The sequence below is a fragment of the Rissa tridactyla genome, chromosome 2, assembly GCF_028500815.1.
Source record: "Rissa tridactyla isolate bRisTri1 chromosome 2, bRisTri1.patW.cur.20221130, whole genome shotgun sequence".
In the NCBI taxonomy this organism is placed as follows: Eukaryota; Metazoa; Chordata; class Aves; order Charadriiformes; family Laridae; genus Rissa; species Rissa tridactyla.
In genome coordinates this window covers 70,238,543-70,264,755 of record NC_071467.1, presented here as the reverse complement: position 1 = coordinate 70,264,755, position 26,213 = coordinate 70,238,543, and the positions used below count along the sequence as shown (strand labels likewise).

The following is a 26,213-nucleotide window of genomic DNA, read 5'->3' as shown; positions in this document are numbered from 1 at the left end:
TTTATAGCAGTAAGACTGCAACCATCTACAGCATTGTAAAAACTCTGATAAATATTAAAGAACGGCATACCATCTTTGGTAAAGATAGACCAGGAACACGACATCATCTCTGAAGCATGCCAGCCTATGAGATGTTGGCATAGTGATGATAAAAGCAAATATATCATCAATAAAGGTGTTGAATGCCTACAAATAAAAGAAAAGCATATTTCAGTTGGCTGTGAAGAAAGGAAGTCATCTATCATATAAAGCTACAGGAAACAGGCTTCCTAGAATTGTATTTCTCAGTAGGAACACAAACTACTTTCACATTTAAACAATACTTAAGGGTTATGCTGAAAAATAATTAATGCAAACTTTAAAGTGCTTTCTTTTAATGAAGACCATACTGCCTACTCCAGACCACACAATTATAGTTACAAGTGAAAAGGATGCAGGACTACTTCAGGTAAGTGAGAGTATTGTCATGCGAGGGGAAAAACATGGATTCAACTTCAGTGAAACCTTTAAAAGAAACTTGCAAAAAAACCTTTTAATTATTCATTACTCAAATGATTTAAGATTTACAAAATGCCAGTTCACTTTAATTTTCTATGGAAATTTGAAATTGGTGTAAAAACTTATTAATTTACTCCTCTTGAGAACATTAACTTGACAGCCTTGGAGGTATTTTAAAATATTTTCAGTGCTTTCCTGGAAGTAATAATCCACCCCTTAATCCAAGACATAATTTTCTACACCACTTCTGCTCAACTAGGCACACTATAGGTTCCATTTCTGAAGGAATAATTAAGTATTTTCTCGCTACTTTTTCCTGAGTGTGAAAGTTTAAATTCCCAGACATGTGCTGGGAAAACAATGCAAACAGGCTCCGAGCATGCAAAGACAACAATGTTTTGTCAGAGAAAGTAAAGAAAGTAAAGAGAAGGGCAAATCCTCTGTATCCGGCTCTGGCCTACAGGGAGGACTAGAAGTCAAGTCTTACAGTGCACCAGCTCTAGTGCTCATGATATGGTGCAATAAACTGTTTCTACTCACTAAAAACATCATGAAATAAATCCAGCAAAGAATATTCACTGTTGGGTTAACAAACCAAGTCAGTAACACGGCTTCTCCTTTCAAGATTAGCAAGCTGTACATTAATCCATACCACAAGAATTGGAAAAATTATGTATTCTCTAAGCGGAGGAGGACTCGCTCTTCAAAATGAGCAGATGTTTATATGATGAAACAAAGCATCAGCAGAACATGGGGGTGTTGAACAAGAGGGAATTCTCATTAGTTACAACAGGAAAGGTTCTTCTGGCAAGTCAAAACAAATCCATCAATCTAAAGTGATCAAAGAATACGTATGGCACTTCTCAAGTCTGTGCAAATAAGGTTTGTCATGGAACAAAAAAGTTGGCAAGTTGGAAAAGGCAGCCTTTCCAAGTCAACACCCAAGTGAGTGATCCTACAATGATGAAAGGAAGAAAAAGCTTAATGTTCCATCCTTCAGGCACTTAGGCAGACCTCATAAACCACTGAGATTGAATGCAGCAAGGCAGCCCCTCTAACAATATATAATCATCTAGCTAGTTTTCTTTTGAGATTACCTCATTTGAAGGTACTCCTCATCAAAGTATAAAGAGCAGAAACCTAAAGACTACAGAAACCGGTAAGTCAGACTGATCTTAATTTTTGCTAAGGTCTTCTAAAACAGTGAAGGGTTCAAATTAAGGAAAAAGCCAAAGCTGTCTAAAACAACAACTGCAGAGAAAAACACAGACTATTCTTTCCACTCTTCAAAGTGCAGAATGGAGCAAGCAATTTTAAATATCTGCTAGGAAAAAGTAAATTACCCCGCTCCAAAGACCAATAAGCTAAACATAATGGAAAACACCATATACTTCTTTCTATATACACACAAGCCTTTGTTGTGGGTAGCCTCTGGCATCTTAACGGGAACTATAAATGCTCTGTAAGAAAAGGCTACTCAGCAAGAGAACTCTAGTGCTTTAAAAGTTACTTGCTTGAATACTGTCCCTTTGTTGTCTATTTGACTGCTGATGTCTCTGCTCAGTTATTCTATTTTGTTGCTGGCGTAAAATTGTGAAATTACTTCATTAATATACCTTTTACCTCTATTAAGAAACATGCTGATTTGCCTAGTATATGTCTGAAACACTAGATGTTTATTTTTATTTTTTGGCTGTATTTCCATATCAAACACTGTTTAGTTGCTGTTCTGCTATCAGCTATACTTCAATCTGTTTTCCTAGATGCCCCATGAGTCCTTAAGAATATTAAGGCAGCAGAAAGTTGGGCAATTGCTGTAGGCTCACAGAAATGGAAAAGCTATGGAAGGCACTTCAAATTTTAAGATTTTATTTCTTTTGTCCCAGATCATCTGTTCAGAATTGGACACCGGGTCTTGAGCAGTCTTTAACACTGTGTCTTTTAAAGTACTGATGTTCTGGAGAATTGTAATACGTCAGCACAAAGGAAGAATAAATGAATGCATTTATGAGCAGAAGCAGAAGAAAACATGGCGCATCTTGATGGCATCAAGGTCTTGATGATCCCAGCACATCCATCTAGGGCTTCTCAAGACACAATGATCAGGAAAATAAATGACAGTACAAAAATCCTAATGACTCACAGAAGTGGTAAAGGATGGACACAAAACACGATCGGCTCTTTAGGGGTACAAGAACAAAACTAGCATGTAGCTGTCAAATGAGGAGACACAGGAACTCAACAGCGGGTGTCCCTTGTCCTCCGTATCAGTGCAAAGAATGCTGACTGGGATACTCAGGTACATCCGTCTTGGTGCCTGAATACTACACAAACCACCTGGACACACACATGGGTGCTTGTGGCTATGCAGGTGTCAAAGGTTTACTAAGCTCACTTTATTTTGAAATATACTCAAAACTTTATTTTGAAAAACTTTCAAAAAAGTTTCAAAACTTTATTTTGAAATATATTTCCCCTTCTTCAAGGTCAAGTGTTAATCTTTGCTACAGCATCGCGTTATTTCCCACAAAGGCAGTCTAGGCATTGGCGACACCACAGTGCAGCCCCTTTTCCACCGTGTAACAACCCACCACACATTTGTCACTTCACCGCCCAGAACCTCAGAATTACCACCCCAGCACAGAACAGTGTGTACATTACTTCAGTGTCTGGTAGCTCCTGGAACCTGACAAAAATACGGTTTCTTAGTGGTCCTATCTGTTTCTTGAGAACCGTCCTTTGTTAATATAATCTCTCTCTTCCTAAAATAATATATTAAATCAAGACTGATTAGTTTATTTGCAGGACCAACACTGGCACCCAAGTAAGACAGCTGACAGTAGAAAAACCAATATTATTACCAAAACTAGGATGCAGGTATTCTCATTATATGGAAGTCATTATGAAAAATGATAATCAATATCTTTTTTTTTTAAAAGACGTTTGCAACCAAATTTGGTTTTACTGTCAGTGTAGCTCTTAAAACAAACAACGCACTGTCAGCTTTAAGATACTAAGTAGTTTCTCACAGAAACTTATTTCCAAACTGACTGCACTAATCTTTAAATTAGAGCTTTACTTACTTTGTATGTGAAAGCCTTCCACGGTAAATGTGCAACAGATTTCATCTAGGATTAAAAATAACAATCTGTAATATATTCTGGAAGAAGAGACTAAAAAAGTAGACTTTTCTCACTTTTCAATCTTACCTTGTAGTTTACAAACAGCTGTGGCAGCATAAACAGGAATCCAAAAGCATACACTCCTGAAGACAGAAGATGGAAAACTTACAGACAAATGCACAATCGCAGTACACCACCCGACTATACTGTCGCCATTAGAGATTTACACTAATTTTCCTAACGAGAGAAGATGCATCTAATCCTTTCGTTTCACTTTGGGTTGACTCTTCTTCCTTTCTCCATCACTGTGGTAATTTTGGAACCTACAGTCCAGTTATTGCTCTATATTACACTGATCCAGCTGAGAGCAGTTAATGTTCTACTTTTGAGTCTTGGGCTCCATTTGAACAAATACGAATAGAAAGAAAACGTAAGAAGGGACTCACCATTGACAAAGCTGTTAATCAACCAGGAGTACCAGCTACAAACAAAGAAGAAAGCCCAGTTGTTGTTTCACCTCAGCCAAAAATATATACCTGTAATCCTCTACATGTCTGCATGCTGACTGATCCAAGAGATGGCGATTACTTTACACAAGAACTAAATACCTCACACTTCCTTTGATTCGGAAGGGCTCCAGAGAAGGTGCTAACAGTTGAAGCAAAGGATGTTTATCAGTGCATCCAACAAGCTTTTGGAGAGCTTTATCAACTGCTTTTATACTTTTTCAGAATGTTCTAAGACGTCTGCACTCAAAATCACATCAGATAATACTGCACATTTAACCCTGACTCTATTAAGGCTCGTAAAAGGTAACTTTTTATTCTAAATATTAGAGAGACATTTAATGCAGCACTGTGAGGACTTATCAAATTTCAAACAACAAATACCATTCAGTGCAAACCACTACAGTAGGCAATTAAAAAAGAAAAAAGGTAAACATAAGGAACCTACATTTTTCCCTCCTTAGATCTCAAAAATCCTTCCAGACATTCAATGGAGCACAATCTTAGGCACGTAACAGTAGTGTTACAGATACTGGTCAAATTCCATATTTCTGCTTGTGACAGTAAGAACAGCTAGCAATTGTGATGCTCAGGTTACATCATGTAAAATTAAACTTGCAAGGCTGTGTTAGTGACTTGTTAGTAGTAACGCTACAGCTGTAGCAGCATTTTGCTAATCCACAAGCATCTAAAAAATGCATCAGAAAAGGCCTGAAAGATTAAAGCATAATCCTCTGTTAAGATTACTTGTTCCATCACATTTCCCTACAAATAGATTTAACAATGAAAAAAATTCCATGATATCAATTGGTTTTCATGTTCTTTAGCTACAGCTTAGGAACACCTGGCATATAATATTTTGCAGTACTGAATGAATTTAAGAATTTTGTGAGAAAAGCAGAATTTTTAAATGCTACATATTTGTTAGCTCCTTACTAAGACAAGAACCTTTTAAAAAAAAATTATTTTTCTAATAGCCCAGAAATTGCCCCAGTTTCTAGTAAAAGTGCTACAGCCCACACATACAGCAACAGCAGGTCTTTTTGATGTTATGTTGAGCTATTGCTTGCTCTCCCTCCCATCCCTTCGGGCCTAAAGACTATTAAAAAATATGTCTACGTGGCCATCACACTTGCGTTCGCAAATTTTTTTCCCACAACACAGTCTGATGGCTGCACACTTGCTTGCATCTCTCCGATACAAAATGAACTAGCTGTATTATTTTGAGTGAAAGTCGACAGGAGCTTCACCCTTTCATGAAACATCGAGTCTTCAGCTCCTGCTGAAGTTATCAATATGTTGCTGTCGGCCCATAAGGGAAGGAATACAGAGACTTTTCTTAAAAATGCTTTTGCTTGCTTGCCATCCTAGCTATCATATTTAGGAACAGAGGAACCTCTTGGTCAGGGCAAGTCATTTTGGGACAGTTTTTGCTTCTCTCTGTTATTGGACAGGTTTAACCACTGAATTCCTCTCATCTCTCCTGTTACCTTATCAGTCCTCTGAACATCAATGGCAGCTTTCTTCTTCCACTTCTGATTCACAGCCTACTCATGTATGTAAACTACTGAATTCTATATTACAGTGCTATCAGGTTACTTGCTAAATACAACAGCCTGTAGCTTACAGGATGGTAGAAAACCAGCTAGACTTTTCAGCTTTAGATCATAGAGAACAAGGAGGTTTCCTGTTCCTAGCTTATGAATGAAGCAGAATAACTGATTTCCATAGCCCATCACGTCCAATTAATTAATACGGGAAAAGTGAGAAATGTTTCAATTCTGTATCAGATCGTTTATAGATTTACAGTACCTTTTGTATTTGACATTCAGCAAGGAGTAACCTGCACCTCCAATACACAGTGGATAGAGCAAATATGACAAGTATTTCATAGCCTAATAGACAATGAAAATAGTTTGTTAGCTTACATTTTATATACAGCAAATTTGTCACTGCATTAACTATCAGACAGCCACATAATTTTTTTCCTGAAAATGTTTTCTATTTCCAAGTGTCTACTATTATTTCCGGTATGTTTCCAGTTCTAGAGAAGTTGGTGAAAATTCCAATGGTCAGTTCAGACCACCGAGGACCTTCAACCATAAGCAACAAGAGGCAGCATGAAGATCAGAGTCTAAGAAAAGCTCTCTGCTTAACTTCCTGATTTCTTCAACTCCTTTCATGAATTAGGAAGCACATGAACATTCCTCCAGTATAAAACACGAATACAAATATAAATTTTTAAATTGGTGAATGAAGACTCTCTACTTCTCTTCAGATAAGTCACTTGCAATTCTGCTTCTCTGAGAAATGTGTCACCCAAATTCAGCTAACAACTCTTTCACTGCTTCTCTTCATAAATTATTAGAATAAATCTTCACTATCTGATCATCCACATAATGATGATCCACTTGACAACTATGAGAAAATGGAAAATGCACTTGCAGCAATAACGAGTGAAACAAGTCAGTTAACATGCCACATACGTAAGACTTTATAGATCAGAAGGCACAGGATTCCCTCTTACCTGGGTATCATACTCCTCAGTTTTCTTTTCAGAGTCATTGTATGTACCAAACTGCAATACATATAAAATGCATAATCAAGACAGAACTGGGGGAAAAAGCACTTGCTGTCCAACTCCCTAAAAAGGGATCTAAACTGCTTAGACATTAAGCTAGGTAACAGTTCAAAGTTCTTACAAGCTTCTGTACAAGAGGGTCATACAAGTGCCTTGTGCAGCCTGCCAAATACAGGGTAGGCAAAAAGTTTAATTTTTCCCTTCATATTTTACACCAAAGATACAGGATTTCTTTGCTTAGGAAAATGCTGTTGAGACAGCAGAGTTCACAAAGCAAAAGTAAAGTCAAGTGCCTAAGAATCTGGCAGATACAGGAAGCCATTATTAAAAACCATAACCATTTTCACACATGAAGAGGTCAGTTACAGATTACCTCCACATCTGCAGAAATCATGACTGCTTAAACACAGTTCCTTGAATATTGACAAAGGAACAACCAGAGCTATGAGCCACTCAAGATGCACAGACTGCAAGCAGCACAAAACCCCAGTACTTGTGAAGTAAACACTGAAGATTAGACAACTGTTTCTCCTACCAACAAGGGAAACTTTCGATTGAAATTGTACTTTAAAAAGTGTTAATTTGAATCCTACCTGCCTCTGCATGTCCTGCAATCTCAGGACTTAAATTTTTAGCCAGAGGATTTGTCAAAGACTGTCCTGTCCCCAGAACATGTCACATCATCTACTAGTTCCACAACGGAGAAGTTATGCCTACAGCTTCATAAAAACCTCAGTTTCTTACTTCAAATCATGATGCCAGATAAGAGTGTCTTTCCAACACAGTGGCAGGAGCACAGTCCCCCCTGTTAAGATTCAGCAGGACTGACAGAGGGGTTCTGAAGTTTCTCATACCATAAGTACAAATAGCTTTTTCTTCTACAAAATTCATCAAAGAAATTCATAAGTTTGAAAATGCTCATCCAGCTTTTGGATTAAGCCACCAATAAAGAGAAGATGTACATAGGAAACTTTTATGGTTTTCTTTTTTATTCTTCATTTCACTAAAAGCCAAGTTGCAGAGTAACCTGGAAACATACGGAAAGCTCAAAAATGTAATCATTAACAGGCCAATGTCTACTATACCTGAATTTTGGGTCTCAAGCCTTGCCACTTAATTGTCATTTTCAAAGCTTTCTTCACTTTCCAGAGCTGTGATTAGCAAAAAAAAAAAAAAAAAAGCACATAAAGAATTATCCAAAGGAATGTCTTAAACAGGATTCAGATACTCAGAATGCAGACCCCCGAATATCTACTTTAAGCACCCTTTCTGTAAAGCAGCAACAGCCTGATTGCAGCACACTGCCTGTCTCTATACAAATCAAATGCTGCGTCACCAGACAGGTAATACATTGGGAGCGTGCACTACTAAGTCTCCATATCAGATGATGTACTTCTGGAAATAATATAGTCCTTTCAGGATGTCTGGATTGTGGTGCTCAGGTGGGGGTTAGCTGCATGCACCCCAGGTCAAGCATTTAGAGAATTCTCCAGTAACCACCCGCCAAGCAAGTTTTTACACGCCTTCTTCGAGGCCAGCTGGGATCTGCAAGACAAAGGCGCCTCAGAACTCCTAACAGTGACCAAATGGGTACTTACATGGCCATTACATTTCAGTAGTGGGTGACAAGCAAAAGTCAGTGAATCCACTGAATTGTTTGGCTGCTAACTGTAAAGCTGCATCAGTTTGACCCTAATGTAACCAAAGGTTCAGTGCCCCTGAAAATTTACTCATGCACCCACCCTGCTATACAGATTCAACAACTTCGGCAATGCAGTAAGCCCACCAGGAGAATTATGCTCCGTGAAGCTTTTGGTGGACAAGGTTTGTTTAACTTTAGATACACCAATATTCTCTTCTCACCCATCATACTTTCCAAACAAAAAAGAGCATTATGGTAAAGGTGATCCTTTATTGGCATCTTTGATGCAAGCAAGAAAGTTACTTATTACAGAAGCAATGTCACTATTAGTACTGCAGGAGAAACGTGTCAAGAACAAGCTGTGAAAAAGCTCTTCCCAGCAGACAAATTCCTTTGAGATGTATACTCCTTATGCTCATTATCACCTTGAGACAACCATGTTATCTCACCATCACTTGAGAGGAGAGATATGTTACTGCAACAGAACCTACAGAACACTTCCCCTCCATTTAAGTGTCCCACACAGTGTTCCTCTATAATCCTTTCAACCCAGTTCCCCCAGCCTGCAATGCAAAAGCAATCCCTGAAACTGTTAAAATTTCAGACAGCTAAAGGAAGTTTGAAATATAAGACTAAATTTCTATTTATAGGAACAAAACCACTGGCAAATCTGATACAGAAAACCCAACACACAGAAATACATCAGGCTTAAAAATCTCAACTTACTGAAAAATAATGTTACGGTCAATGAAATGGTACTATTTAGGACACCACTAGTTCATAGTTTTCACAAGACCTTAATCTGTCTTATACAATCAGCTGAAATTTAAGCATCACTTTGTGACTTGGCATACAACAATTTAATCACTGACTAAAAATTCTGAACTGTTCCGTTTCCACAGGGATTATCTGCAACTACAACAGATGGGTAGTCAGAAATTTCACGAGAGTCCTGAATTTATTTTTAAATACTGAGCAGTAATTAGATCTGCAGGCAATGCTAGGTAGAGAGACCTCCCCTTCCCATTACTGTTGACTTTGTGCTTTACTACAGATGAAGAGGGCTTCTAAGCAGTACCTGCAACCCACCGACTAGACATGGTCTGCTGGAATAGTGAACACGGCCAGCTGTCTCCTCCTTTCCCTCCTTCCCCAAGCACCTCAGTCACGGCCAGGGAGAACACTGCAGACCTGCGGCACTGACTGATGGCACGTAGCCTGATCTTTGACAACTGTTTCCGTGAAGGCTTGTTGACATGGTTATACATGCCTGGTCAGGAGCAATGCTTATCAGATGATGCGATAGGAAGGAACCTCAGCGTAGCTCTGTTTGGTTTCCATAATACATGCTGGCCGATGCCAGAAAAACCTGACACTGCCAGTTTAGTTATTTGATAAAGGGACACAATCTTCTTTTCCACTGAAAGCCAGTTAAACAATGCTGCTAAGACAGCGTACTACAGTATTCCAGTAACTATTTTACCACTCTCTTTTTACAATAAACTATGGATGTTGCTGCAAATATTAATATTTGGTTCTAGAGCTTTAAGAACTCACCTCAATTACTGCACCAATGCCTGCTGGGATCAGTACCAATAAACTTGTTTGTTCATCCAAAAGGAAAAGAAATATTACCACAGTACTAAAGCACCGCCAAAGCACTAGACAGAAAAAACGGAAGGGTTATTAATATTTAAACGAACAGAAGACTGTTGGCCTATTTACTGTAATTCCGTCTTTGGCAGTGTAAGCATGAACTTCTACGTACATCTTGATATATCAAGTAGTCCTAGAAACAGCCAGTAATCTATATACCTCCGGGCAAACAAGGAACAAAAACATTTTCTGAAATCCTTATCACAAAGTGGGAATATTTAAGGAAGATTTCTGTACCTCAGCAATATATCCGTACTATTATGAACTACATTCATGATTCTTATTTCGAGTAAGCTGAAAGGCTGTGAGGTAACGTATTTTCAGTCTTTGAAACTCATGCAACTAATTTAATGTTTGTAAATGTTAAGAAGTATTATTTTAGGGTTATTTTTCAGGTTTTGCAAAACCTTGGATGCTTGTAAGTGCCTACCAACTATTTCTTAGATTTGAATATCCATCCCCCTAAGCAGGAACAGAAAGAGAGAAGAGCTACAACACCCTCAGACATCAACAATTACACTGTACCATTCCAGAGCAATTGCCTGTCACACTTTTTCCTCAGGGCAAGAAGGAGATACAGGCAGAAAGGTGACTAAGGCTCGCTAAAGAGAAGATGGAACCATCAATTACTGGAGACTGAAGACCAATGCTTTAATTGTAAGGTTAAAAAACCTTTTGTCACTCAGTCTTTCCAATTTGACTTTACTCATTTTTTAAACTGGCAATTAACACCTATCACTTAATTCCAAAATTTCACGGAGCATTTTGAATTTTTGGCACTTATTGGCACACATATGCCAACAGCACTATAAATGCCTTACAAAAACAAAGGCAATAAACAGACTTTCCACATGAGAAAAATATGTTGCTGTTCATCATAATTTACAATGCCTAATTTTCTTCCTGTAATTGGTACTCCTCACATGTTTCAATCAATCTGTACATATGATAGAATTAGGGATAGTCTCAGAGGTCAAGTGACTCCAGATTTATCATTCTGGTTTATCACTAGAATGTAAAAAACCTATCAGGAAAACAAGCAGTAGGTATTAGCACAATAAACAAGGCTGGGGAGCGGTGTGTTAAACCTCAAGCATCCAGGGCTGGCTACTACCTTCATCTGTCTCTAGGAAGGCTCGGCAGGACGTCACAACATGTTTCTCTCATCTTTCCTACATCCAAGTCAACTCAACCCTCCCATGCTCCCCGCCCCCGCCCTCCCCAGGAGCTTCTACTGCTCCTGTTTACACCAAAGCCCAAATCAAAAAACAGCGTTACACTACAGCATTTTCCCTCAAAAATATTTTGGAACCTGTAGTTATCTACAAGGAACACATGGGACTTGCAGAACAGCATTACCCGTGACAACACATTCTCTCCACCCACGAGAGTTTTTCTGGTCCTCATTCTTTTCTAAAAGTATTTTTCTGTTCCTTCAGTAAAGGACACCTGGTGACTGACTTAGTATTAAACTTATTCTCAATCGTAAGACAGTCAAACCTCAGAAGTGACATGAGTGCTTAAAAGCAAGTGATACTTGAGCACCATGCTAACAAAGTTAGAACCAGCCTGACAGCATCTTCTTTGTACATGCAAACACATCCCATTTTGCCATCTTGGTGAATCTACAAAGTTTCAACTTAGAGTAAGACTAAAAAGTCACAGTAGATATTAGATAGCACATGCACACTTCGCATTCTGGACCATACCTGCTTTTGTAGACATCCCAATCATGCTCCTCTTTTTCTTCCAAAAACTGATGTCATTTTTGAATGCAAGAAAATCAAAGAGAAGCTGCAAATAGCAAGAAACACATTCATTTGTTCAAGTGTGTAGTAGTTAAAGACTACCATCTGAACTATTCAAAATGCATTTAAGATGGAATTGCAAGAGAAAAACTGTTTTAGAAGCCTCAGAAATAAAAATTAAATACCACAAACAAAAGCTAATAAGAAAAACTGTTTTAGAAGCCCAAGCTCCAAAAGCAGTGCAAAATGACAGGTGGAATTCCAGCTACTACTACAATGCTGCATCCTGTAAAGGAAGTTAGTGACCCAATACAGGGTAACACATGATAGAGGATGAAGAACTGAGGACCCTGAGGAATTGCTCACCACCTTGACAGACCAGGGAAAGCCATACCAAATTAGATTCAAAGTGCTTTGTATAGTACTGATGGTTAATTTAGGCTTGAATAGTAATAAAGTTTTTAAAACATTCCTAAAATATAGGAAGTAATTTTCTCCTCTGTTTCAGCACCAAGAAGTTGATCTGTACTTCAAGGACATAGTAGCATTAAATTTACTTGTATTGAGTATTTTTTCCAGTATTCTCAGTATTTCTGTTCAGAATAGAATAGAATAGTTCAGTTGGAAGGGATCTATGAAGTCTAAAATTGTTCAGTAAAATAAACATTCATATTTAAACCAAGACACACACAATGCTGACAGAGAGACACAACAACAACCAACCATGCCTAGAGCCACAAGCTCTGCACTTTACAGTGACAATTTTTGAAGTAACCTAGATCAGCTGATCTAAATTTCTCCAGGGGTTAGAAGTCAGAGACTCAAACCCTAGCGCTGGTGCCCGAGCTATGCCTCTGTGATAACTCAGCTTAGCAGAAAACGCGAACCAGTGCTGACAGGCATATTAATTCTGGGTGCTTCGGTTCAGCTAAAAGAATAGGTATGATAATGACGCTAAATGTTTTACATTTCAGTCAAGACTGTTTAGTTTATATCTAGTTTTCTCTCATATTTCTAACCTCTTTGAGATTTTCATATTAACTTGGCATTGGAAATACAGCTGACTTGTACCAGAAACCTCTTCTATTGCTCTACTGAAATTACTATTTCCAATAACAGTTCTCAATAAATGAGACAGTTGAAGTTCAACCTACCCTCCACCCCCTTTTTTTTAATTTTTTTTTTTTATTTCATATGCTGCAATTCCTAAAAACCAAAGTTTCTCTACTTACGTGAAATGCTGCTACGAAGAACGTCAAAGCCAGGAAGTACAGGTTAGTATCAACAAAAATTCCTTTTACTTCATCTGCATCCTTTTCTGAAAACCCTAAGAAAAAGAACAAGTAATTATGCCAGAAATAGTAAACAGTTAATTGCTATCATGCTAGAGTACAGCATAAAAGGAATCTTATTTCACTGGCACACGTTTCATTAAGGAATTATAAATCCAAACCAAAATGGCAGCTTTATTGGTAAAATGCAAGTCTACCTATATTTTGCCCAGTTATTTGGCTTGCCTTACACAAACCCATCAGTCACAAGGAGACTGATGTGCCTTTAACATGTTGTGTAACTACAACGCAAGCTGAATGCCAGAGACACTAATGGCAAGACACAGGAAGTCATTCTGGCCCGAGTGGGAAATAAAAAACGTTACTCAACTTGGCCTCTGAGGTTTAATTTGATACATAAGACAAGTGAGCTTCACATTAAAAACCAGAAAATGAGAAAAGGACTACACTGTGGAGGACAACAAAGGTCAGTGGAAAACATGTCCATATGTGCAACAGCACTGACCCCAGATTAGACATCAACTCTTTTGACAGTCCTTGCAGAATTAACTTAGAAGCTTTTCTTTAACAAATGGAAAAAAGCAAAGCATCTTCCAGAAATCATGATCTGTAAGATGAATACATATTCTCTACAGTCCTATCAGTTCTCCTAAAGGAAGAATATTGCTTTCTTGTTATGTACTGGACAACCACTAATTCAAAAAAAGTTAGAGCCTCTCCATGATAAATATGGTTGCCAGCACCAAGAAGTGCGTTTTCCAGAAGATACAGCATCACTTTGAACTCCTTCAGACAGTGTTAAGATGCTTTCTTCATGAAGTAGAAAGTTCCAGCCACTGTGATCGAAATCCATCGTTCTCAGAAAATACCCAATGCTGCGTTTACAGCAATGGTGCTAGTTATGACACCACTGAATTCAGTACCAATCTACTTCGTCATATCGGCTGTCCTTCATCACAGCAAGAAGAATGTCAACTTACCCATTTTCAAGTGATTTTGGAGTTTGGCTAAGGTGATCTTTTTGTAAGTTATTCCAAAAGGAAAATTTTAAACCTTACATTTCACTGCCTGCGTACTTATAGAGAACAAGCAGCATCTTAGGTAAGCTTTTTTTCCAGGCAGAGCAGGTATTCCTAGGATCACAGGTCTGGATATACATGTGCATCCAAGACATGGAATATGAAAATTTCGATTACGCCATTCTGAGGAGGCTCACAAAAATTTATGGAGAAATGATGGTGGTCAAATGCCCCAACACAAACTCTGAACAAGCAGTTCTTGATTCTTTCAGGACAGTTATTTTAAGCAGATATACTTGTAGCTTCAATATACATTAGCCTGAGATAAGGAGAAGTAGCTGGATTCTACCTAGGATGACCTTATTCCTTACCTGCCCTCCCTCCCCCAATAAAACATAAGAAAAACTTGTGCTGCAAAAGAAATGGAGAAAGTCGACTCTCAGTTAACACTGTATACAGGTACTGTGTCTTACAGCAATACACTCTGAAACTAGTGCTGAACCAAAACAGTTGTGGGGCTTTTTTTTTCCAGAGGAATCGATGCCTTAAATGTTCAGAATGACAGTGAATAACCAAATCCTCTCCCTCTTACTAAATTTTGGTGAACAAAACCCAACACTGAGTAGTATGGAAGCAGCATTACCCCTGCATATGTCTCTTGGGAAACTAGTAGCATACTGCAACTAGCTGCATTAAAAAATAAAAGAAAAAAGATAAATTGGGAATGATTTAAGAATAATTAAAATAATACAGCACAGAGGCTTTTAAGATCTCTTGGCCTGAAAAAAAAGTTCAACTTGCTGTCTGAAGAGCTTAAAAAGAGAGGATCGGAAAAAATCCTACATTCATATACATCAACAGCAGTTCAGTTACGATGTAATTGCTTAACTCTACCATAAAGAAGCCAACAGCAGTCTAGTGAGAGAAAACTGAGTCAGCAAAGATAATCTTGAAAATAAGATGCATATTTTTACGAGTGATGATTAGACTCACAAAGGTGTGTATCAGTGGAACAAACATTTAAAACCACTAACAGCTTGGCTGTACCATCACCAACACAGAGCATATGAGCTTCAGAGTGAAAGTGTACACTTACTTGATTACATTTAAGCAAAACATGGAATGTAATAGTTTTATGCATGTAAAACCTCCAGTTCATCTGAATCACCTTATAAATTTGTAACTGAGACAAAGCGAGAGGCCAGCCAGTTCTGAAGTGTCACAAGGAGTATGATCAGAACCCAGACGCCTTCTTCATGCTCAGCTTGAGCCCAAAGACTATGCTGTGCCTACCTGCGTTTCAGTGTAGGTATATGGCTACAGCGACCAGCTATACATAGCTTAGATCAAAGTTCATGTAACACTGATGCAGCTTTTATACATAGCTTAGATCAAAGTTCATGTAACACTGATGCGGCTTTTCTGTTCCATGGATGACAGGGGAAACCTGTGGCGAAAATTCTCTCCTCCATTTTGGCCTCTTATGCTTTTACAGTAATACCATCCAAATAAAATTTATTTTAAAAATGGTTAATTCACCTCTGTATTCTCGTTTCCTACCACGTCAACATTTTATTTCCATCTTTAACTTAAGATAAAACAATGTAAGATTTGTTGCATTAAAACTTTTCACCAGCTAACTAGAAAGGGTTAAGTGTCATTTATGTACTTACAAGCAAAAAAATTGAGGGGTTGATGTTTTTTTTGTGCTAGTCATTAAAGACGAAAAACATACCAAACTGTTGGAGGGAGTACACAGCATCCTGCATGTGGATCCAAAATCGGAGTTTTCCAAGAGATATTTTGTCATATGACACTGTAAGAGGTAGCTCTGTTGTTGAACGATTTATAACCTGTATTTCAAAAAGATATAGTTTCATTTTTAATAGCAGAAAAATTGCAACAATTATTTCCATTCATTTTTTAAAAAATAAAGGAAAATTATTATATCCCACCATACTTTAAACACAGTATTTTAGGAGGTCAGTTTGTTTTTTGAAAGGGAATAAGATCTTAGACTTCTATACTGTGCTTGAAGTCTTTGGGTTTTTTTTCCCCCACAAGAAATGTTAAATTATCAGCTTATTCTGTTTGAGTTCTTATAGCAACCTCACTGTTACTCTATACAAATGCCTCTGAGATGTTTACACAAAGTTCCCTCTGCTGGTCTCAGCTCAAGTGGGAACAGTGTGTTTAAGGTAATTCTCTCTTTTGACAGTTCTCTGAACGTATATGCTAAGATTGCTTAAGCTAGAAGATTTTAAAAAAAACCCAAACAAACATATCCAAAAGGCCAAAGTCAAAACTTTACTAAATTGAGGCTGTTTTTGAGAGAAATTAAAGTTACAACAACTCAGAACAAAACAAAAGGTGGGGAAGCAAGATGGTCCTACTTGCTCAGAGTGGTGAAAGCACCACACACATGCCTGCAAAACTTGGGACATGGGGTGTCACAGCAACCTTCTTCCTGCTCCAAGAGAAATAAATTTCATCTAATCTTCCTGTATCATTTACACTTGCTAAATTGTGTCAGCTCCTTCTGCGTGATAGGTGACCGTCTCTCAAATAAGTTTAAAACAAAGAAAAAAAAAAAAGTCCTCACAGATGCTAGAATCCTCCACAGCTACCTAGGGAAAAGTTCAGGCAGCATGTTTTACACTTTTAAGGACAGCTCAAGACTACACCAAAAGCAAATTAAACGAACACATAAAGACTAGAAGAATGAACTCTGTCTCAAAAAACAACTGAAAGTCCACAAGTGCTGCCTGACAACCTAGTTGAGTGTGACTGTTGCCAAACCTTTGAAAACTAGGAAGTTACCAAGCCTCTGAAATACAACCTGCTCTTGTAGTATGGCCTCAGAACATCACATATTACTTCTAGCACTCTACTTTATCAGTACTACAAACTGTGTGTAAACGAAGCAAGCTCAGCAGTATGAATTTTAAAGTTTTCTCTTCGTTAAATCAGAATCTTGTGCAATCCCCAAACCCCCAGCATTGGCAAGAACATTTAAGAACATGAGGAACACATAACCTCTAGACTACAGTACTTACCACAGAAGACCTGCCACCTGGGTCAAAATAAGAGTCAGTTCAAAATCTACACAGCCTAGCACAAGCAGGGAAAATGCATCTTCATCTCCCTGACTTTAGGTCAGGCATACCAAACAGGTAGTGTCTATGCCCCTATTGTTTACAGTCAAACGCTGACCTTGCTCCACAAAAGCTGTATCACCTTCTTCCCTTATCCTTCCCTGCTCTTCACTTACCCCTCTTTATCTCACAGTATACATACTATTAGACCACTCTTTCTGCAGCGCTTGCGAGCAGTTTGGCAAGTCACTACTGAGAAGTCACATAAGGCAGCGCTGAAGGCAAAGTTCGCCGGTTTTGATGGAATAGTCTTTGCAGCACTTCTCAGGATCTTTAATAACTTTAAGGCAGTGAGTTACAACAGCATTAACTGTGACATGCATGACAACTGCAGCAATGTTTTCATAACACGAGAATGCTGACTTATCTGTAAACAGGCTACATGACCAGTTAGAAGTTCATATGAATGTACTGAACTGAACGATTTGTAGTAAGAAACTTAAAACAAAGGACAACGACCACTGTTAAAGACATCACAAAAGTATATCTAAAGAAACACTGGACAAAGCTATCTGTTACCAAGATTTGTAACAAATCCTCAGGACTTTGTTTTGCTGAAAAACAGTGGCAGGGATGGGGATACCAGTTCTCAAAGAAGGTTCTCCCCAACAAAAAGTAACAAATTCTTTGTCTGAGCTAAAGCTAATGAATTGGAAAGACAATATAGGAGGTCTATGGAAATTTTACATCTATCAAGACTTCCATCTAGAAGATGCTGAATCCAGGTATACTCATTTAACAGTTCACAAAGACTTTTGCTCTGAGAAACTCTGATTGCTAAATTCCAGTCAATGCAACTGAAAAGAACCACAGGGCTTAACTAAGAGATGCTAAGATGAACATAGTTTAGAGGCAATGGATTGCAATGGGTAACTTGTAGTAAAGGAACTGCACAATTTCCCACAGGAGAAGAACTGGCCAAAAAATGAATACAGAAAATTCTATTTAAATGTATGAAAATGCCTTTTTTTAATTGCAGGAGTGACTGAACACTGTAACAGATTGCCTAGAGAAGCTATGGCATCTCCATCCTTGGATATATCCAAAACCCAACTGGAGAAGGTCCTGAGCAACCTGTTCCAGGTGACTCTACTCAGAGCAGGGTCATTGGACTAGCAACCTCATTCAACCTCATCCTTCTGTAATTCCATTATTGAAGTTTCTAAGCCCTGATTTGTTTCAGCAAACAAAATCCTTGGATGTACTGTAAGACCAAACAGCCAGGTGCTCAAGTTAGTCTAACATGATAGAGAGTACCACCAGAAAACTTAACCACAAGTGAATTTTTTGGACGTAAGAGAACAGCTACTGACTTATCTCAGTGTAGCTCCAGTATCAGCTGTGTTCAGTATGGTCATTTCCCTAGAAGGTACTGGAAGCAGCTCTGGGATGCTAACACAACTTCTTCAGTTTAGGGAGTCAAATGGCTCATGAGACTGCTCCCACCACAGCTGCTACTGCAGTGATGTCCTCCATGTCTACCAAAAAGGTAAAAGCAGTGGAATCCAAATATCTTTTGCTGGGGTACGAGGGAGTGCTTGGCAGAGAATTCTACAAGAGAAGAGCCTCAAAACCCAGACCCAGCCTCTGCAGTTACCACACTTGACCACATTAAGTTAAACAGTCATTGATAGAGTCCTTTTGTGAATTTATACTTTTTCATTACAGCAAACAACCTATGACAAAATCTTAATTAAAAAAAACATTGAAGATTACTATCAGAACTGTTAAATGTAATTAAAGGTATTCTATTACTCACCATCAAATCTTTCACTCTGTTGCTTAGCTGATCAATAAATAATATTGGAAGGTAATGCACTGTCTTCCCCAACTGAACCCTAGGATGTTTAAACATGGATTTTATGACTGTAGTGATCTAAAAAGAAAACTACTTTTATTCAAATTAGCACTCATTCATCACTTTCAGATCTACCCATGTAGATATTTCCCGCCATCTTTTCAGGCACATTTTCCTTTAACACACAAGAAAGAAAGAAGCCACTAGCCTAGAGTCTTTCACTGAGAGATGTCCGTACAAAAAATCAGGCATGTCACATTTCTCTTTTTAGTTTGTTTTTACCTTTCTGGATAAAGACAGAATAAGCAAAAAAAAAAAAAAAAAAAAAGAGAACAACAAATGACATTGGCTGTGATGATGCTGAAGCTGTTGCATGACCAAGGGTAGAGGAAATTTAAAGTTTGTTGAAGAGAAACGTGCTGAAGTTTACCACCATATATTTGTATCCTTTGTCTCAAGTATCCCTCTCCTACTGCAACAATGACAACTCTCCGCTACCTCCCCCACCCCTCTGCACCCCGAATGACATCCATCAGGTCAGCAACAGCACATGCTGGAGCTAGCATGGGACTATGAACGCGATGGCTGGTATGCACACCGGAAGGCTAGATACTACTGGAGAGACTGCACAAGGAGCAGAAATCTTCTCTGCCTTCTCCTCAACAGAAGCTCTCGCTTGGATTGCTCTACCACCTCACCAACTTTCCTGGAACCAACAGAAACTTCCCAGCCTTTGAGACATCTACAGAATTGACCACTGGAAAGGTATTTAGCAAATGATGACCTATAAGCAATTTCTTTGTCAGTATCTTAGAAAACTTTCTAGCCTAATGCCCTAAGAGAGACAAATTCTTAATGTTCTTCACTAGAAAGGCAGTTATCTACACCGTGATGTTCTCGGCAAAAGTCTATGGAACTAGCATAACAGAGCTTTTTAAAGCCTGAAGTTGAATTTTAGTTGTTGACAAAAGAAAAAAGTCTCTATGCATGCTAAGAAAGACTGACTACTAAATATACAATGAGCAACAGTAATATAGAAAAGTACTAAATTGAGGCCCAGAAATACTGCTTGGTTACTTAACTGAAGAGGTTTATATTTCTATATAATAACTACAATTAAAGCTACTGCTACTGGAATTGCAGCAGGGTATTTCATATCTAAACTATTTCCTGTGTAATGCAATAACAAAACAGCACTGATGTGTATCTAAACATGACCAGAAAGAATATCCTCGTTCATTAACCCCAGTCCAGCCTCTTCTTGTTATGGGCCTATTTTATAAGTTGCTAATTTTGTTTATTCTGGCTGGGAAGCTATCTCAGAACCCCAGGGTCTGCTGATTAAGCAACTCCTTCTGGATTTAACAGGATACTTGTAGAGAAAGGCATCAACATACAGCAGCACAAGTCAACACCGCACTATTTATATAGTTAACACTGGAAGTAATTTAAGCGAGCTGTGAACAGAAGCTACTGCCCGCATCTGCCCGCATTTAGTGGCCTAAAAACCTATCCCTGCTTTTTAGTATTTTCTTGAGAAAGCAACGTAACGTAGGAACGCATGCTGTCAAAGTATAATAAAGCAAATCTTAAAGGGAGAAAAAAGATGACATAGGAGATCAGCTGCACCTCTTCATCACTTTGTACAAGCAATTTGCAGACGAAGTTTAAGGGGAAAGGTCAAGGGACAGTAATTGCTTTAAAGGCCAGAAGTATGATTTGAGAACAAGGAGGTATGAAGTCTGCTGTAGCACTTGTCTCTTTGTAGTTCTGCTTTCTCTTACTATAACTCTATACAAAAACATTATTCTAAACTCTGAGCTGCTGCCCGGGAACAAGATATCTCCAATAAGGTTTTCTAGTACACAATATCTTACTAATTGTCACTACCAAAATGCAAGCATTAAGAGTACCTATTCTTGTCTCCTAAGTGCCAATTTAAACATAAAATACTAAAGTAGGCCAAGGAGGATTTCTGAAGAAATGTGTAGTAAGTTTACACTAACCAATCTAGTAAAATTCAGTCATCAACTTACATCTTCATGTAACGGTGAACATCAGCAGGAAGGGATGATCCATCAAATACAAAATCTTCCACCATGACATTCAATGTTAATCTTGACCTCCAGTGAGAGACAGGTTCATCTAGGGCACTGGTCTGTTTTTCTGCTTCAATTTGCTTTAAAAATAAAATACAGGCATACATACTGACAAACAATACGGAATTTTAAATAGGATCATACTCTAACTCACAAAAACTACAGAGTCACTAACTATATCACAAAACAGAAGTCCACGAAGAAACACTTTACCTTAATTTTGACCAGATCAAGTATTTTGCTCAAATACGATAGAATGGATTGTAAAGGCCCACAATAATTTGACACTGAAAAAACTTCAGTGCCTATTCACAGCCTTGTTCATCAAGAATGAATATTCAGCTAATTAATCTTAATACCTTAGGAATGTGGATACTAGTCAAAAAAGGTCACTTTGACATAAGGACCACAGAGTAATCAGATGTTACTTCAAAACAGTCAAAAGGTTATGGTGGATGATCAACCGCATTAATTTTTGAGATTAAAAAGATCAGACCACTTGTTTTGAACTTCCAAGCACTGTGTAAAGCAGTGCTGAAACCGAGTACAACCTTAGCTTTCAGCAGATGCTTATCACCACGGCATTCTACTTGTTTTTCTTTGGATGAACACCACCTGTTCTGACTTCTAGTGTTGAACTCCAGCCTCAACTCATTTTCAATTTCATTCTGACAGGGTTTAGAAATGGCACTGCTGGCTACAAGTGTATTTCAGATCCCAAAGAAGAACAGAGTGAAATTCTCAAGCTCTACCTAACACGAGGTACAACAGCCATTCACACGTATTTCATTAAATAAGACTACATTCCCCCCACCCCCGCCCCTCGCCCCCTAGTGAGTAATCATAGTGTTTGTTAAAGGATACTATCTTACTCCCTTGAATTGAAGTGAAAAGTAAGAACATTCCAAAGAAAAAGAAGCAATTTGACATTGGTCACTCACCAATGTCAAAATCAAGTTCACATCTCTGTTTTATAAAAACAAAGCATATTATTTCACATGAATCCAATTCACTATGGAAAGCAGTGTCATACTGCTACAGAACAATACAGCGTTTCTACCAAAAGAAACAAATCCTTTAAGTAGTAATTAACATTAACTGAGGAAGTGTTTTAATAGCAGCCAGTGTTATAGAGGGCTCTACACCTCTGCTAGGCTGAGTGGTCTACTATTAGCTGATAATCAGGAGGAGGGGTTTCGATTTTGTGTTTTTTTTTTTTTCTCCTAATATCATCATTAGTGTAAAGATGCAAGCACAGCAGATGCCAATGCGAGAAGTGTCTATAAAAGACGTTACTTTTGTTCAGTTCTTCATCTATAGATGGAAAAATCACCTACCTGTGTGGTTGATTCTCCGGTGAGCAAATTAATCTCTTCTGGTTTAGGGACCATGTACGTGGTCAGAGGGCTTACTATATGCACCTGCTTACCGTCACGCCAAGGCAAAATGCCAGCATGATGAAGAAATATATATGCATATAACGTGCCATTATTTCGTGTTTTCTTTGGTACAGAGACATTCACTGTCCTGAAATACATAATAAATACATTACGAGATAACATAGCACATGCTGAAATATGGGATCAATTTACATAGTCCAGTATGTATCATAACATTTGCATTTCCTAAGTTTTACTATTATCTTAAGATACTGTACTTACTAGTGTAGCTTTGTTTTGCAAGCTTTGTTTCATGCAACTACAAGATGATTTTTCAATGTAAGAAAAGTTTGTCTAAGAGCCTATTCCTCAGTACCAGGTAAACTGAGCACATCATTTCCATCAAGGCATGCACTTTACCAACGTTTCATTCATGAAATATCCTAGGAACCTTTAATTAACTAAAAAATACTGCTTTTATTAACAGCAGCACTTTGTTCTGAACTCTAAGGCTGAAATCCAACTGACATCTTTCCTGCCTTCGCATGGCAAATATGGTTACTACTTTATGAATAGCCTGTACAGCAAAAATAGCTTTAACCTCAAAACAAAGAATGTGAGAACAACAACCATACTCTTTCAAAACAACTATCATGAACAGTCTACCTTGCTTCATGCACACTTCTGTACATGTAACTACTAGTTAGGACACATCCTTCAGAATTAAACAAAGAACTCATAGTTCGGATACCTACCTTTCGAATTTGGACTCAATATCAAAGTCCTCCACATTCAAAACCAGATCTATATTACTCTCAGCACCAATATTTGACCGTGTAGTAGTATACACGCTTAGCTAAAATCAAAACACAGCATAGAGAAATCAGAGTACAGACATATTACGTTACAATCACAGAATGGTTTGGGTTGGAAGGGACCTTAAAGGTCATCTAGTTCCAACCCCCCTGCCACGGGCAGAGACACCTCCCGCTAGACCAGGCTGCTCAAAGCCCCATCCAGCCTGGCCTTGAACACTTCCAGGGATGGGGCATCCACAGCTTCCCTGGGCAGCCTGTTCCAGTGCCTCACCACCCTCATAGTGAAAAATTTCTCCCTGAAATCTAATCTAAATCTACCCTCTTTCAGTTTAAAACTGTTATCCCTTACTTTAAGTGCGTGCGTTAGTATGCTTAGAGTACAGATGTGTATGTATTCCAACTTCACTAATTTCCCTAGTCACGTGATGGTTATACACCGGGAAGGAAAATGACATACTCGGAAAAAGTCTAAAATAGCTCTCAGTTATCTGTTCCCTCCTTTTGGGGGCAGAAACGCACTATAACACAGCCTCCAAACACATTTTTATAGGACGACCTATACTTGGCAGTCGAAGATTCCCGAGTAAGCTGAGTCGTTTCTGCCGTCCGCCTGCTCTCTCCCGTGTATCTGCCGCCAGATACACGAAATCAAGACACAAAACACAATTCTCGTCCCCCCCGTCCTTCACTCAGCCGCCTGAGCCACCCGCCCGCCCGGGACACCCCGCTCGCCCCGCCACAACCGCGGCCCCAACGGCGGCAGAAGGCGGGCTGAGGCGGCCGGAGGGCGGGCGGGCCGGCCGGCTGTCAGCGCGGCGCCGGCGGAGACAGGGCCCTGGCAGGCGCTGCTGCGACTCCCCGCGGGCCGCCACCGGCACCGACCAGCCCGTTCCGCCGGCGGTCAGCTGTGAGGGCCCGAAGCAGGGTGCGGCCCGTTACCCGCCCGCTCACCTGCAGCTTGGGCCGCCGCGCCAGGTAAGGCCAGACGCAGCCGGCCGCGCCGCCGCCACCGCCCCCCGCCGCCGCCGGGCAGGGCCGCGTGTAGACGATGCCGTACATCACCCAGCACGTGTGCGCCACGTAGACGGCGAACACCCCCACCACCAGGCTGGTGAACGAGCTGCGGCTCAGCATGGCGGCGGCCGCCAACCCCCGCCCCCGCCCCCGCAGCCCCGCTCGGGATCCACCCGGACGCCCCGCCGCCGCTGCCGCCGCTCGCGCATCCCCCACGCAGCCGACCGCCCCGCCCGTCACTTCCGGCGGGCGGAGGAAACACCGCCCTGCCGCCTAGCAACCGGGCGGCGTCGCGGCGTGACGTCAGCCGGGCGGTGCCCCACCGCCGCTAGGGGGCGCTAAGGAGGGGGAGAGGGGAAACGGCCGCCATGTTCCCTCCCTTGGCGGCGGCGGAGGGGCCGGGCGGGCGGCAGAGATTGCGGAGGGTCGGCTCTCGGCGCGTCCGCCCTCCCCCGGCAGCGCCTGTGGCCTCTCCAGGAGGGGATGGGGCCGTGCTGGCAGCGCACTTTGCGTTTCGGGCCCCTGACAACGATCCAGGTCCGGGAAGGGCCCGTGAGGTGAGGTGAGGGCGGCCAGCCCAGGTGCGGTGACAGGGTAGGAAGGGGGAGAGGAGGCCCCTCTGCGGCACCGGGCCCCTGCTGGAGCCAGCAACCAGAGGAGAACGACAGGGACAGCTTGGGACTTAATGCAGAGGAATAATAATAATAATAATGAATCCTTCAGCAGTCTTAACAAGAGATTACCTTTGGTACAGAGACTGAAAGGTAGTGCCATATGATAAAAAAAGGACGGGAGCAGCAGGAGCAAACACCGAGGGAGAGTGGCAGTAGGCAGAAGGAGGGAAGGGGCCGGTGTCCCTCCATCCATGAGTGAGGGAAGTAGCCCAGGGGCAGTGCTGCTGCCTGGCCGTCCATCACGCCCTGTGCTCGCAGGCCTGAGCCACCAAACACAGGCCCTCAAGGGAGCTGGGAAGGCTCTTCCAGGCTGTGCCCTGGGAGTAAAAAAGGACTATTTCTTGTGATCTTCATCTGTCTGTGCAGGTGGTATGAACCAGGAGAAAGTGGTGACGCAGGTACATACCTCAGATGCACCTCAGCCGAGTGCTTTGGGCAGAAGGTATGCGGGGGCAGAAAAGGCACAAACATGGCTTAGAGGTGACTGCCCCGGCAGCTCAAGCGAGGTGGCACAACAGGGAGTTTCCCCGCAACGCAGACGAGCGAAGAAGTGGGCATGAGCGAGAAAACAGGCACAAGGGCAGGGGCAGTCTGCGGCATTATTGTATGCACGTTACACGACGCAGGGGAAGGTGAAGATGGACAGCTTATTTAAGTGAAGAAAGCAGTGGAGAGTAACAGAAGAGAGTAGGGAAGACAAGGGTGGGGAAGAAGAAGGCGGCATGATGTGAGGGCTCGCGGCTCATGCTGCTACAACAGCAGACCACGTCACCTGAAAAGACACTGAAAGGAGAGCCACGAGGAAGGGCTGGCTGCAGATTCAGACCCCACTGGTGCCTTGTTGAACCAAGCAGCACGGTGGCAGGAGCAGCAGAGGAGGGCTCTGCTGCTGCACAGAAGCAAAGCCAGGGCTATAGCCTGTCGCCTCTGTTGGGCCGCACGCTACCCTGGCAAGCAGCAGGAAAACAGGCTGGGTGGGGAATGGATTGAGAGCAGCCCTGAGGAGAAGGACTTCGGGGTGTTGGTGGATGAGAAGCTGAACATGAGCCGGCAATGTGCACTAACAGCCCAGAAAGCCAACCACATCCTGGGCTGCATCAAAAGAAGTGTGGCCAGCAGGTCAAGGGAGGTGATTTTCCCCTCCTACTGTGCTCTGGTGAGACCACACCTAGAGTACTGCGTCCAGCTCTGGAGCCCTCAGCACAAGAAGGA

At 40.6% G+C, this 26,213-nt stretch overlaps 1 protein-coding gene across 3 annotated transcripts in view; it reads right to left on the bottom strand.

Moving 5' to 3' along the window:
• Window positions 1-24,480, bottom strand: part of CLPTM1L (CLPTM1 like) — a 28,033-nt gene extending 3,553 nt beyond the window's left edge. Inside the window, exons 1-16 of one of the 3 annotated variants that reach the window (XM_054191413.1) lie at window positions 24,265-24,479; window positions 23,251-23,351; window positions 22,454-22,643; window positions 21,054-21,196; window positions 18,979-19,057; window positions 15,800-15,917; window positions 12,986-13,080; window positions 11,715-11,799; window positions 9,907-10,010; window positions 7,793-7,858; window positions 6,654-6,704; window positions 5,939-6,021; window positions 4,067-4,101; window positions 3,708-3,763; window positions 3,582-3,626; window positions 71-186 (exon numbers count right to left, since the gene is read on the bottom strand). In XM_054191413.1, the coding sequence (XP_054047388.1) occupies window positions 71-186; window positions 3,582-3,626; window positions 3,708-3,763; window positions 4,067-4,101; window positions 5,939-6,021; window positions 6,654-6,704; window positions 7,793-7,858; window positions 9,907-10,010; window positions 11,715-11,799; window positions 12,986-13,080; window positions 15,800-15,917; window positions 18,979-19,057; window positions 21,054-21,196; window positions 22,454-22,643; window positions 23,251-23,351; window positions 24,265-24,447 (1,550 nt within the window). In that variant the 5' untranslated portion in view covers window positions 24,448-24,479. Of the gene's footprint in view, window positions 1-70; window positions 187-2,965; window positions 3,185-3,581; window positions 3,627-3,707; window positions 3,764-4,066; window positions 4,102-5,938; window positions 6,022-6,653; window positions 6,705-7,792; window positions 7,859-9,906; window positions 10,011-11,714; window positions 11,800-12,985; window positions 13,081-15,799; window positions 15,918-18,978; window positions 19,058-21,053; window positions 21,197-22,453; window positions 22,644-23,250; window positions 23,352-24,264 lie in introns of those variants that run through there. The other 2 variants (XM_054191414.1, XM_054191415.1) reach the window with 2 other exon arrangements.
• Between the last annotated feature and the right edge of the window lie 1,733 nt (window positions 24,481-26,213).